Raw genomic sequence first — 17,426 nt, forward strand, 5'->3', positions numbered from 1 at the left:
ATGTAGAATGGTCTTGACTCAAGTGAGAGACAGTTGTGCCCACATCGTGATTGAATCCCAAACTACCCCCAGATAAGTCGTTCTCTGGACAGGAGAAAGAACGCTTTTCTTGGTGTTGAGTCTCAGCCCGAGAGAAACTAGATGAGCTAGCATGATGTCTCTGTGCTGAAGTTCCATCTCTCGTGATTTAGCTAGTATTAGCCAATCGTCGATTTAACTCAAAATGCGAATGCCGTGGAGTCGCAATGGAGCCAGTGCTGCATCCATGCATTTTGTGTATGTGCGGGGTGATAAGGCTAGGCCGAATGGAAGAAACCGAAACTGGTAGGCTTCGCCCCCGAAAGTGAACCTCAGGAACTTCCTGTGTTGTGGCAGTATTTCTATGTGAAAATACACGTTCTTCAGATCGATCGTGACGAACCAATCACGATGTAGGATTTGCGACACGACCGTCTTTACGGTTAACATCTGGAACTTGAGTGCTTTGACTGACAGGTTTAAGCCTCGAAGATCTAAGATTGGACGCAACCCCCCATCCTTCTTGGGAACCATGAAATATCTGCCGTAGTAGCCTGACTCTCTCTGGAAGAGGAACATGTTCTATGGCCTCTTTGCTCAGAAGAGTTTGCAACTCTTGTGACAGTACGTGCGCTGACTCCGGTCTCACGGAAGTGGAGACCACGCCATTGAAACACGGAGGGCGACGAATCAATTGGATTCTGTATCCATTCTGTACTGTGCTTAACACCCATGCAGAAATGCCTGGCAGAAGTTTCCACGCTGCCAGACTCTCTGATAGTGGTATTAATTTGAACACTTTCTTCTTGAGGGGATGTTAGATGTCCCGTGTCCTGGATAATAGCAGGATTTAGACACGGGACATTTAACATTTCGCTGGAAACCACTACCCCCCAAATCGCCAGAGGCGGCGGAGGTGGAGAGGTTTCGTGAGGGTAGCGGGACGGAGTGAGCAGGTGTTCTATGACATGCCCCATCCCGCGGGTGGCTACCCCCACCAGACTGTGCGCAAGAGCATCAGGACTTTCTCTTTTTATTGATAATGGTATGATAATTATAATAATTATATGATAAATAATAAATAAATAATGAAAAGCTGAAAGCTTATCTACACACACACACACACACACAGACACACTCAAGTCAGCCTGGTATGCCTGTAACATCCGCATGGTGTGCAGCACAGCACCAGCCTGAGCGGCTTTTCCCACAAGCGCTGATGTTGTTCTACACGGTTTCGTGGGGAGGATAGGTCTCTTAACGAAGATGCCGAACCAGGCGAGAGATAGCCCGCGAGCGTCTCTTCAACCTGTGGCATCTCCATATACCCGCGTGCCTTCACACCCACGATAGTCAAAAAAGTAGACGTCGAGGGCACAAACACACGCGAGGTATATGGTTTATTCCATGACTTTGATAACTCATCATGGAGGTCCTCAAAGAAGGGGAGAGACTGATGTTGCATTCTCTCCCCCCCACCAGCTGTCAGAAACCTATCCTCAAGTTTACTGCATTTGGGGATCTCTTGTTCCCGGGGCCAGTCAATCTGCAACCTGGCCACCGCGCGAGTAACCACTTCTAATAATTCCTCGACGGATTTATTATCGTGTGAGGAACACTCAAAAAGTGGCCGCTCTGAGTCCGCAGACCCAAGAGAGTCATCATCATCATCATCATTATCCTCCTCCCCCACGCTAGCCGAAGAGGCACCAGAGGGCGCTTTGGGATCACACGGGGAGAGATGTGGATCTAGTAAACGAGCAGTCAAAAGGGACGGACCCGTCTCCTGCTCGTCAGCCAAATCCATTCTAGAGCCCCATGATTGTAATGCGGGTGCGGACTTAAAGAAGCCAAGCCGAGCATGCAGCATTTTCACTGTGAACCATTCACAATGCTGGCACTCGCCTGACTCCAATGCAGCGACCACATGCTCTTCCCACAAACACACAAAGCAGTAATCGTGTGTGTCCACGTCTGCTAGAGATTTTTTAGATTTTATATTTTTCAAAGATTTGTATTCATACACCAACACAGAGTGGTCTGAAAACAAAAAGACCTGATGGCTACAGCTGGAGCTCATCTATTTATAGCCTTGTGCAGCAGGTGCGCCGATGACGTCACCGGCCGAGGCTATAAATACCTCCGGGTCAATCTCATTGACGTGTAACACACTATTTCAACAGCTGGTCACGATAATGTGGTGTGAATAATTTTAACAAAATAAGAGAGACCATACAAAATGCATGTTGAATAAGATATTTTACTTTTTTTTTGTTTTTACTTATAGTCCACAAGACAAAAAAATGGCTGAATTTATTAAAATGACCCCGTTCATAAGTTTATAAACCATTGATTCTTAATGCTGTGTGTCGTTACCTGGATGATCCAAGGCTGTTTTTTTGTTTTGTGATGGTTGTTCTTGAGTCTGCCCAATGTTCTTCAGAACAGCTCATAGCTGTTATTTTTGTTGTGTACTACAGCTTGCGTACTTAAAACAACTTTTTACCCCTAAACGGAAAACAAAAAATAGCTTTGCCGTGAGTATATAGGGGCCTTTACTTCCTTTACGAGACCTGAATCTCTTTCTTTTTTCTTCTCCACAGGGCTGTAACCGGGCACAGAGAACCCATTCCAGATGACAGCAAAGACAACATCACCATCTTTACACGGATTTTGGACCGCTTGCTGGATGGTTATGACAACAGATTGCGTCCCGGACTAGGAGGTACGATAAATACATGTCCACATGTTCTTCTCATTGTCAACATGATGGCCTTACTGTTAGCTTGTGGATGGAGTATGATCTTTCTCAGTCTTGCTTTCATTTTGACACTTCTTGCCACAAATCTCACGCCTCTCAGATCAAAATTTTTTGGAACAGTCAAACCTTTTCTTGGCAGTAATGTTTATCAATAGCAAAATGTGTCACAGAACAGTGCTCTCCTGAGATCACTTACAGATCCTAAGCGTAAGAAGCCCCAGGAGCATTGTGTGTTATAGATCTCTGATATAAAAAAAATAAGGAGGAAGGCCTGACCACTGCTGTGATGGTGCACCCACATATTGCTCACTTAATCATAATGAAAAAGCTGATTGCATCCCCTGATCATTTTGGATTCAGAGCATTACCATGAAATGCTGATTTCTGAGCATCAGTAAACTATAGTCTATTTCCTAATGGCATTTGCTGAAATGTCCCACTGAATCCATTAGTTTATCTCCCTCTGTGTATATTTTTCCTTCTCCACAGAGGTCTCACAGAGGGAATCCCTAGTGACCTCTGAAAGTACAGAGCCTAAATTGTGAGCCCAGCGGTGGGCAGTCAAAAACCAAGATGTATGTTTTTGATAAATGGGCTAAGTCACATTGCCATACCGAGAGCTGTGGGCTACTGCTGTGGAACTGGATGGCTTCCATTGCCTCAACTGCCCGAGTCCTGCTGTCTCCACCATCCTGGCCGCCTTCCAGTCACCTCTCTCAAGCTCCATCAAATCTTTCCATTTCCACCCTGCTTTACATAGATGCTGATGTGTATTACAGTACTCATCACATCAAATTTGCTAACTGGAACATGCTGACTTATTTCAGATTACTTTAAAGGCCTACAATGCATTACACACAGGACACATTTTTTAAGTGCCCATATTATGCTCATTTGCAAGTTCATACTTTTATTTTTGGCATCTGCTAGAATACATCTACACGGTTTAAGTAAAAAACAAATAACATTGCGGCAGTACCTCTTTTCACCCTCAGACACTCTGTTTTAGTTCCTGTCTCTTTAAAACCCACCTTTCCAAAAAGCCCAGTCTCCTCTGGTTGGTCAGTTGGCCCAGTTTGTTGTGATTGGTCAACCTCTTAGAGCTTGTGTTGGAAATGTAATGCCGCTTCCCATAATCGGGTTTCAGCTCCTGGGGTTTCCTGAGCAGCTGTAAACTGTATAATATCTATGGTTACTATGGCACCAGTATTGGAATTTCACGTTTTTTTCATTTTGATAGGTTTCCCCACTTAAACATTAGCACAGTAAACGCTGAATAAATAAACACTGATGACTGTATTTATAATTTTATATATAATTAAATATAATAAACATAATATACACCGATCAGGCATAACACTATGACCTAATATTTGACTTAATATTGTTTTGGTCCCCCTTTTGCTGCCAAAACAGCCCTGACCCGTCAAGGCATGGACTCCACTGGACCCCTGAAGGTGTGCTGTGATATCTGGCACCAATATGTTAGCAGCAGATCCTTTAAGTCCTGTAAGTTGCGAGGTGGGGCCTCCATGGATCAGACTTGTTTGATCAGCACATCCCACAGTGCCCACTGTTGGCGCTTTCGGCGGTGGACAGGGGTCAGCATGGGCACCCTGACTGGTCTGCTATGTCTGCTATGCAGCCCCATATGCAACAAACTGCTATGCAAAGTGTATTCTGACACCTTTCTATCAGAATCAGCATTAACTTCTTAGGCAATTTAAACTACAGTAGCTCGTCTGTTTGATTGGATCACACAGGCCAGCCTTCACTCCCCATGTGCATCAATGAGCCTTGGCCGCCCATGACCCTGTCGCCGGTTCACCACTGTTCCTTCCTTGGACCACTTTTGATAGAATACTGACCACTGCAGACCGGGAACACCCCACAAGAGCTGCAGTTTAAGAGATACTCTGACCCAGTTGTCTAGCCATCACAATTTGGCCCTTGTCAAACTTGCTCAAATTCTTTCGCTTGCCCATTTTTCCTGCTTCTAACACATCAATTTTGAGGATAAAATGTTCACTTGCTGCCTAATATATCACACCCACTAAAAGGTGCCGTGATGAAGAGATAATTTGTGTTTACTCATGCTTGATTCTTAATACGGTGTGTCATTAGCTGGATGATTCACGACTGTTTATTGTTTGTAAAATCTAGATCTAGATAAACCTTATTTATCGTCTTGATTGTTGGACGGTCAACTAGTGGACCATAATGACCCAGCCCTTTTTTGAGGCATGTACATGCAAGAAATGGAAACAAATTGACAAAATTGATTAAAAAAAATACAGAAGGTCATATGTTACAGCTGTCTGACATTGATTATCCTCTGTGCATTATGTATTATTTTACTGGCCATTAGTGGTGAATTGTTGTCTTTACAGATCTATAAAATAATAGGGTAACACTATTTTGATTCATTCTACTAACTATAAGTAATTTTGCAACTACATGTCAACTAGCAGTCATTAGAGTATTAGTAGACGGTCTGCTTAATATCTGCTAACTCTTTCTTTTAATGCTTCCCAACAGACATTCTACTGACTATAAGTAACTTTACAAGTACATTCCAACTTATTCTACTAACCGAAATCTAACAGTCTACCAATACTCTAATGAAAGGTAGTTGACATGTAGTTGCAAATTAATGAGTTAGTTGACATAGTTAGTTATTTATAGTTAGTAGAATGTGAAGTAAAGTGTAACCACAAATAGCTTAAAAATGGATTAAATACTTATTTTACATTGTAGATATTTCTTCTCTTATGCTTGCTATTTTAGAAAGTGTGACTGAAGTGAGGACAAACATCTATGTGACAAGCTTCGGACCAGTATCTGACACCGATATGGTATGTGTGTTCTTACCATTTCCTCATTTTCTACAAACTATTTTTTTCACTTAAAGTTTCATATTCCCTTCTGTATATTTGTCTGCGTTTTATTATACTTCAACCAGGTATGGTTACATGTACTGTAATTGGTAGCACTTATCCGCATATGAGAAAACTGAAATGTTTTCATTGTCGTTGAATTGAATTCAGAAAGCTTTGTTTGTCAAATGTGCCACAGAGGAAGACATAGTACCGTCCTCTATTTCCCTTTGTCATTGTGAATGTGTGAAGCCGTGTTCCTTTTTCGCCTCATTTAAGAGAGAAGATAATTGGTTGTGAGGCTGCATGGAGAAATGTATGCATGCGTCTTAATCATACACACAATTGGCTCTGGTATGCAAAATGAATCACCACAGCCATGCAGCAGCATTTGACATCATTTTCTAATAGTGAGAAGAAGACATCACAATATGTTGAATTATACAGAGCATGAAACGATACTCAAATTACAAAGCAATAATCATCAAGGTTAATTTTAACATAATCAACCAATAGTTTATGCAAAAATAGTGCATTTCCAAATATGACTGAAGCATGAAACCGATATTTTTTAAATCGGGTCCCAGAGTGGATAAATCTGAAAACGACATACTTTGTGTGTACATCCAATCCGTATATTTTGTGAAACAGTGATGTCATCACACCACGTCCCGCACAGATAAAACTAGAAGGGATACAACTACGGGCACTGGGCATGCGCACATCAATATTGCGTAATTTAATTAATATATTTGCATTATTGTATGGGTAGGTTTAGGGTTGGGTTAGGTGTAGGCGTTAATAAAACACATCTGGTAAGTAGCAAATTTATTTATTGTTATTTTATTGTGAGATTTTGCCTCACTTCCTACAATTGCTGTACCACTTCTTCTCCGTTTTTAGTGTATTTCTGTGGTAGAATTACAGCCCCACATACTGGCCTGGCATGTATACTACATCATTTTGAGTCGGTTTTAGTGCTCTCATGTATACGCAGATATTTCTGGAAACGAGGGGGAAAAAAGATTGGATAGGGAAAGCTCTGGCTTCTTGTGGACGGGGCCTATGTTACAGTACATGCTCTATGGTCCACAACAACAACAACGTTTCATGTTTTCAAATACAGAAATGTGGCTGGGAAGTACCCAGAATCCACTAAGAACCAATAATCTTGCTATAATTGGCTGCAGTTGAGATAAATAAACTCATTATCGTTGATCTTGAGATATGTCGGAAGGTGATGTAACTTTGACTGTCTCGCCACCTGAAAGACAAAGAAGTCCAAGGGTCAGATCTACTAAACAGGGCAAATTAGCATGAGACCACAATAGACTGGTGCAGGTACACCTTTGTAGGCCAGCTGCCAATTGGCATCACACTGGTTTCCTCAATAAAAACCCAATACAATTTTTCCATAGGCTTTTGGATTATCGCAAAAAAACAAGCTCTGTGATCAACAAAAGTTTATGATACTTGCTCGTTTTGTCGAGGAAGATAATTGTCACAGATGAACACAACTATTATGAATTTTGAAGCCTAAATGCAGGTGCCAGAAGTAAAAAGCTATGGAAGCTATAAACAAACTACATCGACTTTAACGTCACCACCACTTTAACGTCACCACCACACAATTATAAGCATAATGAGGCTGTAAAATCGGACTGAGCTTACCTTTTTGGTAACGTGAAAGTGTTTTGAGCTTGTGTTCACCACAGACCTTATTTCAGGTGCGCAAACCTTAGGAAATCACTTTGCGTGAATCATTTAAATAGTCTCCTCCCATAAATGTAACATCTTTAAGGTAAACTCCTACAAATGCATATGCAATAAGGTCAGCCACAAAAATAACTGTCCACGCATCCATGTAAATCTGGCCCCAAGACTTTTGCACTCTAGCTAATGAGATCAAAAGTCTTGTGAACACATCATCTTCTGCTATGGAGCTGCTAAAAACACTGGCCACCACAACAACTTCCTTGACAAAATAAGAGTCCTCAATAGATTTCCCAAAAAGTCAGCAGCATTATATTATTAACATTTTACCAAAATCAAGCTTAAATGAAATTAAAAACTTTTTAACCAGCAAATTGCATGTTTTTTCTTTCTGTCACTAGAATGCCGCATCTGAGGCAAGAAGTGTGTAGTTTCATCAACTTACAGGTTATAAAGTTTATTATAGCTACTGTATGTGAGGGCTCAGTTTGTTTTTTGTTTTTTTCTTTAGTTTTTTGGTAATTTGGTCAAAATATTATGTTATTAAAGATTAAGTGCTACGCACAGGCTTTAAGACAGTATCAACGACAAATGCTAGAATAAGATACCCTGAAGGCTCATTAGCCTTTATGTATAGTGTTTGTTTGTTTTTTGAGTAAATAAATCGCTGTACTTATTCAAAGAACCAGTTCTTTATTAACCCTTGCAAACAATAAGAGATGGTCCAAACAGCATGTGGCGCATTCATGATAGAGGCAGGGTGGAGTTCTGAAGTTTTACCGACAGTTTAAGGATCCAATGGAGTTACAATGTTTAGTCAGATCTAAGCTCTTTTCAATACTTTTCATTGGACAAATATTTGCAAAAACCATAGACATACGTAAAGGGTGACCAACAGTAACATTTAAAAAAAAAAAAAAAAAAAAAATTACAAAAGATATAAATAATATATATCTAATATATAAAAAATACGCTTCTGCCTGATAGCAACATTATAAATTGACGCACCACTGCATATTTTGTCTCCCTCATCAGTCACACCCAAATCAAGTCTTGCGGTCTTCTTTATTAATGAGCTGAGTCAGATGTGTAGATGACGGACAAATACAAACTGTGCAGTGGTGGGGGGGTCCCTTGGACAGGTTTGAGAAGCACGGGTCTAGGGTATCATCATAGGCATCCAAGTCATCTTTTCAGGACAGTAGAGACAGCCAATGTGCCCTCTCATCTTCAGAAAGGTCAGTATAGATATGACAGGGGGAAAGTCTACATCAAAAGTCAAAAGTCTATGGGCATGTGGAACATGTGGAAATTTGGAGAACTAAATATCAATGATGTATTATAAATAGTTGCATTGTATTAGGGATACAGTTTATGTGGCGATTGGTACCACAGACCTTGTTTGGTGGAAACGTGAAATTCCTTCATGCATACAAATAGTGAGTACTTTTTTTTTTTATCTCTGATTGTTGTTTTGCCATCAGAAGACTCATTTTCATTATGCTGAGAATAACCATCCTTAAGTGATCTTCTGTCTCTATATGGCATCTCATCAACCCCCCATGATTCCAAGTTATTGGGTTTGCATATGGGAACATCAGTGCTGAGTCTAACAACAACACAAGTTTAAAATGGAGGATTCACAGAAATTGGTGGAAAATACAGGCTTTGTAACAAGATTCTGTGGGGACAAATATTGACCAACAAACCATACATCAGAAGATAGTGGTGGTAAATGATCCTTCGAGAGAGAAAAAAAGAAAAACAAAAGAAAAACACTGAAGCCGTGTGTAAAGGCTAGGCTGTAACATTCAGTCATGGTCATTGGTATTTGTGGTGGCCTGGCAATGTCACAGAATGATGTCTCGGGTTACGAATGTAACCATGCTTCCAAGAGAAGGGGAACGAGACACTGCGTCCTTGGACGCTATGGGGAATGCATCCAGTGTGACCAGTGTCTGAACCACATATCTAAATGTGACAATAACATAGGCCGGAAACAGCCTATGACCTCACTACTGGTGCGAGATGGGAGCCTATAGTACATGTCAACAACTTCTTTTGTCTGAAGGAGATGTGAGCAGGCACACCCAATGCATGACAATGAGACGCAGTGTCTTGTTCCCCTTCTCAGGGAACCATGGTTACATGTTCCCTTTCGAATGGGAACTCGCACTGCATCCTAGAATGCTTTGGGGAACAAATACCCACTCTGTCATGCTGAAGAAATGAATGCCGTAACAGCTGACATAGTCAATGACTCCACGGAGCTAGATACAGAGTCATAGATACATATCGTATAAGCCTGGTATTCTTCTGATATAGGGAATATGGCCAAGGATAAGGAATATCTTGCCTGTCACTTCAGTGGACACTATACCCCTGATGAGCGGAGCTCTCAGGAAATCCACTCTCAAACGAAAAGAGACCTAGCAATACTATACAAAAATATTATCAAGGAGGCTCACAGAAAGCCAACGACCTGATAGTATCCGAGGGGAGCTCTACGAACAGAGGCCTCAGCAAGACGACTCTCTAAAATGAGAGGAGGCCTAACTATGTTCTACACAAGCCTAAGTGGCGCATGAGCATTGTGTATTTTTTTTCTTTCTTGCTGTGCATGTAAACAAATGAGTGCATTCACACCGGGAGCAGGAGCAATGTGTGAGTAGCAGTTAAGCAAGGGTTTCGGGGCAAAAGGGTCTATTTTTGCTGTGCTGCTCACCCTTAACCCTCTAGGCGACACGGGCAAGTTTACTCGACAAGATGCGGCACTGAATAAAACGGCAGATTTTGTCAAATAGGGTGTCAAATTTCGTTCGACCTCCCCTCCACTAGATGTCAGACATGTCATACTTCATCCCCGACTCAAAAAAACGTCATGCTTCTATACAAAATCTTCGAGCAAGAGCGCATTGAATCAGTGCGAACAAAACCGGAGCTAGTGTGCGAGTGAGACATTTTATCAGAGCAATATTGTCAATGTCAGCGAGTATTTGCATTAGATTATTATTATTATTATCTAATGGCATCAATAAAGCTTATTTACCCGCAATGAAGTGTTGGGTCTTCTATTCGCAGACCCTGATTCTGAAGGGGAATATCTGCCTTGACTCTGCCTTGAATCAAGATGACGTGATTCTGAAAGTGAAACTATAGCCCTACACCAAGCACAAACAGTGAATCCTTTGCCCAATGTCAGTGGTGGGAACACAGTTGTGTTTCCCGGGGTCGGAGTGTTCATCGCGAAGTTAGCAGGCGTGTTACGCCGCTTCACACTGCACGCGTTGGCAAGGCAGGAATGATGCGTATGGAGAACGGGAGCCGCGCCGCGTGCGCCCGTTATGCATTCACACTGGCAGCGTTTGTCTCGTGCAGCTGAACCACGGCTCATGTATTGCAAATACAGTTAGGGGGCAACGTGGAGGCAGGGTGGGGAGTCGCAATGACAGTATTCCGAACTGTGCACACTCGGCGGGCGCGCGCCTGTCTGTCTCTCGTCTTGTCTCGTCATCTCATTCATGATCTCTGCCTTGCCGTGGCGAGTGATCTTTTGAACTAAACAGGTCTTGTCTACTTGTGTCATATGAATAATATATATGTGCCCCATACATGGAATCAGAGTGCCTACTGTATGTAGTAAATGGAAAGTCTCTACAGCAAAAGGCCAACCGTTACATGCATTTGGTTTGTTTCTACCATTTATTAGTAACGATTTACACAGTTTGTTTACTATTTACTATTTACCTGAGCATTCAGTATTGTGCAATACAGGATACAGAAGGTGAGGGACATTTTGGGGGGAAAAAAGTGCTGCATTTTATAGTTTAAACAAAAAAAAAAAGAAGTGATTTCTAAATTTCCTTTGACTTGTATTTCATTGCAGACAATATGAACACAAAATATTTCATGTTTTGTCTTGTCAACTTCATGTCATTTGTAAATATGCATCCTTTCCTGTCATTCAGACCTGCAACACATTTAAAAAAAAGTTGGGACAGGAGCAATTTAGGGCTAGTAATGAGGTAAAATGGTTAAACAATGTGAAAAAACAGGTGATGTCAACAGGTGATTGTAATTATGATTTGGTACAAAAGCAGCATCCAAGAAAGATCTAATCCTTTAGGAGCGACGATGGGCCAGGATCGCCAGTTTGCCAACAAATACGTGAGAAAATTATTGAAATGTTTAAAAACAATGTTCCTCAAAGAAAGATAGGAAGAGATTTGGATATTTCACATTCAACAGTGCATAACATAATTAAAAGATTCAAGGAATCTGGAGGAAATTCAGTGCGTAAAGGACAAGGGCGCAAGCCTAAGCTGAACAACCGTGATCTCCGATCCCTCAGGCAGCACTGCATCAAGAATCGTCATTCATCTATAAGCGATATCACCACATGGGCTCAGGACTACTTTGGCAAACCTTTGTCAAGTACCACAATACGCAGTTACATCCACAAATGCCAGTTAAAACTGTACTGTGCCAAAAGGAAGCCCTATGTTAACAGTGTCCAGAAGCGCCGTCGACTTCTCTGGGCTCGGAGGCATCTGGGATGGACCATCACACAGTGGAAATCAGATGAATCAGATGAATCAGATGAATCAGTATTTGAGGTATTTTTTGGGAGGAATGGACGCCGTGTGCTCCGGACCAAAGAAGAAAAGAATCATCCAGACTGTTACCAGCAACAAGTCCAAAAGCCAGGGTCTGTCATGGTATGGGGTTGTGTCAGTGCCCTTGGCAAAGGTAACTTGCACTTCTGTGAAGGCACCATTAATGCTGAAAAGTACATAGAGATTTTGGAGCATAATATGCTGCCTTCAAGAAGACATCTTTCCAGGGACGTCCATGCATATTTCAACAAGACAATGCAAAACCACATTCTGCACACATTACAAAGTCCTGGCTGCGGAGGAAGAGGGTACGGGTACTTGACTGGCCTGCCTGCAGTCCCGACCTGTCTCCAATAGAGAATGTGTGGCGCGCTTTGAAGCGCAAAATGCGACAACGAAGACCCCGTACTGTTAAGACCCACCTTAAGACTTGTTTGCAGGAAGAATGGGACAAAATTACACCTGAAACACTTCATCACTTGGTGTCTTCAGTCCCTAAACGTCTTTTAAGTGTTGTGAAAAGGAATGGCAACATTACAAAGTGGTAAATGCTTTACTGTCCCAACTTGTTTTAAAATGTGTTGCAGGTCTGAATGACAGGAAAGGATGCATATTTACAAATGACATGAAGTTGACCAGACAAAACATGAAATATTTTGTGTTCATATTGTCTGCAATGAAATACAAGTCAAAGTAAATTTAGAAATCACTTCTTCTTTTTTTTTTTTTGCGTTTTCCATACTGTCCCAACTTTTTCTGATTTGGGGTTGTACATTCTAATATTAATATTACTTAATAGTACATTTTTATTCAGCAAGAAGGCATTACATGTGTCAAAAGTTACAAAAGCTTTCTATTTCAGATTAATGCTTTTTTTTCTATTCATCAAATAACCCTGAAACAAATGTACACAACTGTTTTCAACATGGATTTCTCATTACAGTATCACCATGAATATCATAATGATTTGTTTGCAATATAATCTACAAATATATATGGTGAATTCAGGTTGATTAGGACACTTTTCCAAGTCATCTCAATGGCAAAAAGTGCCCCAATCACCCTGAATTCACCCTACACAAACAGATGTTCCTGCCACTTCTGCCGTCGCGAAGCTTTTTAATCTCACTGCACCTGGGAAACATGCCAGCGTTGCTCTCTATTTGAGCGCACTTGTCGCGTGTCTACATTTAAAATAACGAACTTGAGCTTGCAAAAGACGCAACATATGTGAACAGCTTAGTCAGTGGTTACATAAGCGTAGCAGTCAATAAACGGGACAAGTGAGGTCATGTACGGGACATTTAGGCCCAATAAAAGGGATTTCCCGGCTAATACGGGACAGTTGGCAACCCCTTCTTTTATATCATGCTGTGTTTAATATTATAGAGCATATAAATATCCTCATGTCGTACGTGTATCTTTATTTAGCATTGAACGGTTGACTACCGTGTCTATATTTCATATTTCAACATGTTTCCGTTGTTTTCACACATTTTAGTCTTGCAATAGTTCAACTAGTAGCCAACAATGTGAAGTTTATGCAACAATAATGCTAATATAAGTGATAAGAAATGTTTTACCTTAAAAATGATCATGTTAAAATCACGTTCTGTTTATTCTGTGACAAATCCAAGGTAAACTCACAGTGTGTCTTCCGAACTCAATGAAAATCAGAAGAATGATGAAGCTGATGCTTTGTTTTCAGGTGATGGGGGGCGTTTACAGGTTCGTGTTTCTTCACGTGGACGATTTGCATTTAAATGCAAGCGTGGGTGTGGTCACATTAAAGATAATTAGGCTCCGCTGGAGGAACTGTACCTCTTGCTGTTTTCATACGGATTACATAAACAGAAAATATAATTTTTTATATAAATGACTTCATTTAAAAGTATACATTCCAAGCTTTATAAAGAGATATCTGTCATGTCTGTGTGGCAAGTATTCGCTGAGTTACATTTTTCATTTTCAGACGCATTTCAGAGTGGACTTCACGGGGAGACAGATGGGAGAACGTGCATCCTGTGTGTTTTCTTTATTTAGCGAAAAAGCATTTTGTTTTTATTTTGAGTGTAAATAAATAAAAGTAGACACTTTAAGCTTTGTAAAGACATACCTTTCATGTATGTGAAGCCAAAAATTTTAAAATGAGTATATTAAGTTGTTTTACACTGTCATGAGGAAAAGTCAAGCAAAACATGCGGGCGCGTTCGTCGAGTTCAGAGGGTTAATTAAAGCGAAAGCACTTTTGATGGACAAACTAAATATGATTTCACACAAAAAGTGCTCAAAATGCACAGAATAGGCATGTCTAGTGTGTTTTAACAAGAACTGGAGTATGTCAGAAAAGAAAATAAAGAATCAAAAAAATATTTATAAGAAGATTTACCCATTTTCATTACCCAGATTTTAATAATTCTGTTTGGGTGAAAGTATGGTGTATATATATAACTAGTAAAGTAAACTAGCCTGAAAATGATGTATAAACTGTCTTTTAGTTTATTAACTGTGACTAACTGTTTTGTCCATGGCAAATACTGAAAGGATTTTGATGACAGGTGTATAGGCTCTAGCACTACCCAATCAAACCCCAGTTTGCTGTCTTTTTTTCAAGTTTGCTGTCTAGTAAACATGTGCATGCGGCAGATGACGTAAACACAAAGCTTTGGAGTTGCTGCTGTGACGCTGTACAAATGCTTCCAGTGTTAATACTCTTGCGAGTCTGCAGCTGCAGTGACAGTGTAGTTAAGCTGATGCAAGCTCAAGCTTGCATGTGAAATGGCCGTAAGGGGTGCTTACCAAGGAGGTTTACAAAAGAGCCTGACAACTTGATACTGCTATCCAAGCTGGGGAGTGGAGATCTCAGCAAGATGACTTTCTAAATCGAGAGGAAACCTAACAATGCTTCTCTAAGGGTGTTTCTGCCAAGGAGACACACAGAGATTCATACAACCTGGGGTAGCCACCATGACTGAGCTCTAAGAACAGCGGTCTCACAAGTCGACTCTTTAAAGCGAGAGGAGGCATAACCGCGTTCTACTCTAAGGACTTTACCAACGAGGCTCAAAAAAGAGCCTGACAACTTGATACTCTGAGCTTTGGGGTCGAAGGTGGAAATTTATAAGTATACCTGGGCATTTACACGTCTCTTTCAGTCAGTCTTGCAAATGCATGACAAAGCGCTGTGAAGAACTGAATGCGCATGCTCCTTACCCAATCACAAGTGTCATCTCTGATATGGAGGCACAAACTTCCTGAAACTCTTGGCTGAGTGAACGTCTTCACACGTACATAAACAAACAGATCCTGAAGACAAAATAAATTGTTGACGTGTACTAAAGGTGCCCTTTTATACTCTGGTCGCACTCGTAGTGACTGTCACCGGCCAATGTTATTGTCGCATTTATACAAGTGTTTTAGACACTGGTCATGCCGGAGGCGTTCCCCAAAGCACCCTAGGATACAGTGCAAGTTCCCATTCGGAAGGGAAGAAATTTAGGAGAGAAAGTTATTATGATCCAGTATGGATTCATCATGCAATATGGACAATTTATTAACCACCATATTGACCAAGGAGACAAGCTTCAATCTGATTCTATGGATTATCTCGAAGCTATGGTGTACAAGTTCTCATCAGTCAACTAGAAAACAAGTTACACAAGTTGTGTACATTGGAATGTTTTCATAATGTCAAGAAAATGTCAACTTTTTACTTGATGGTTATACCATATTCAATGTATACAATATTTAATTTTAATTATTTATGGAAAATAGTATGGATTTTTTTTTTTTTTACCAGCGATTAAGAATTTGGCACATGCAAGACTGGTCAGATATCTGACTGTTCCACCACTGGTCACAGGGTTAATTTACTAGGTCATTACTCACTACAAGGATTCACCAGATCATTATCCGCTTCGTCATGTGCAGTTGTTGGTGTTCTTTACTCTTCATTATATTGTCTTTAAATAAGTTGTAGGAACTTAAAGTCTGGTTTTAGTACATCTGTATTCCATATTGACACTTGTCCAATTTGTAGTGTTAGTCTTGTGATCTTTCATCACAGGCCTCGAGAGCAAGCTATAAGAGAAATGAGCCCATGCTGTCTGCAACTGAGGTCAATGTATGCAGGGCTCCAGACTGCGACTAAATGGTCGCATTTTGCGACTAAAATTTGAGAGTGTGCGACTGAATTTAACATCCAGTCGCACATGTGCGACCATTAAATTTGCCTGCTGTCGGTACTGGAGAAATTAATAAACTACACTTACTATTTATAATTGATAGACGTTAAATCTGGCAAATTCTATCTTTGCCACCCGTTTCTATATGAGATAATATTAAACCATTTGTCCGTGATGGATTTTTGCTATTCGCAATCCAGAAGAGAGAGAAAGCGAGCGAGCGCTCTCACGTGGAGCTCCAGCCAACGCAACACGTCAGTCAGCTTAATGAGTGACGATGGCCAAGAGAACTACACAAAAGTTTAGTCTGCTTAAACTTTAGGGATGTGCTGTGATATTATTATTTTTTTATTTTCGATTTAGGCTTCCAAGAATTATAAAAATGATGAAATGAGGTAAAACTATTCCTATAGCCGTGTTCCGTCGAGCGTGACATTCTTCCCTTCACAGCCTTGCGCTGTCATTTCTCCCTAAACTTAACGTCAGAATCAGTGATTGCTGTAAACTGCAGTCTCTACAGTTACTAAACTGCGGGATGTGTTTGATAATAAAGAGCTATTAAATGCACAATAATCCGCGCAAGAGACACTGTTTCCAACTTCAAGGCGGCTTATGTGTGTGTGCTGCGAAATGGAACGATTTGCATTTTATATTTTAGGCTTCGTGTTCGCGTCTAAACCATGAAATACACAACAAATAGCCTGTGTCAGAATGACCGGATTTGAGAGTAGTTACTTTAACAGTTTATATCTTAAATGGGCGTCAATAGTTTGCAGAAATAGGAGAATATGATATTATTAGTTCAGCGTTCGGTCTTAAAGGGGCAGCGTCTAATAAACCTGCTGACCATTGAGCCATTCATTCAAATCGAACAACAGGCAAATAGAAAATATTCACATCTCTTGAATGAATAACTTTAGCTTTTATAAGCGTTAATCTATCAATTTATACAGTGAAAACTATGCAGTGTTATTTTACAGTTCATTACTTTATTGTAGGTTTGTTCTTTCTAAGTAATATTAATGTTCCCTTTCGTTCAGTCACTACGACGTAACGTTAGTGACTAACGAATGGGGGTTTCGCTTAGAAGCCTATCATCTTCGAGCTTAGAGAAAACGCCCAATGGCGTGCCAATGCCATGGGCATGCGGAATTTGCATACGTGACTCCGCCTCACTGCGTGAGTATATAAGCAAGTAAGTGGCAATATCGCATTATGTTTCTGCTTTCGGAGCCAAGGGTACCTACCTCTTCACTCC

At 40.7% G+C, this 17,426-nt stretch overlaps 1 protein-coding gene across 1 annotated transcript in view; it reads left to right on the plus strand.

Annotated features, from left to right (window-relative positions):
* gabra3 (gamma-aminobutyric acid type A receptor subunit alpha3) overlaps positions 1-17,426 on the plus strand; it is a gene marked incomplete at both ends in the record, with an annotated part of 531,886 nt that overhangs the window by 105,849 nt on the left and 408,611 nt on the right. The window contains 2 exons of the mRNA XM_079834053.1: positions 2,622-2,743; positions 5,567-5,634. Coding sequence (XP_079690179.1) covers positions 2,622-2,743; positions 5,567-5,634 — 190 coding nt within the window. The remainder of the gene's footprint in view (positions 1-2,621; positions 2,744-5,566; positions 5,635-17,426) is intronic.

This window comes from Gobio gobio (genome assembly GCF_949357685.1).
Source record: "Gobio gobio genome assembly, chromosome: 14".
Taxonomy (NCBI): Eukaryota; Metazoa; Chordata; class Actinopteri; order Cypriniformes; family Gobionidae; genus Gobio; species Gobio gobio.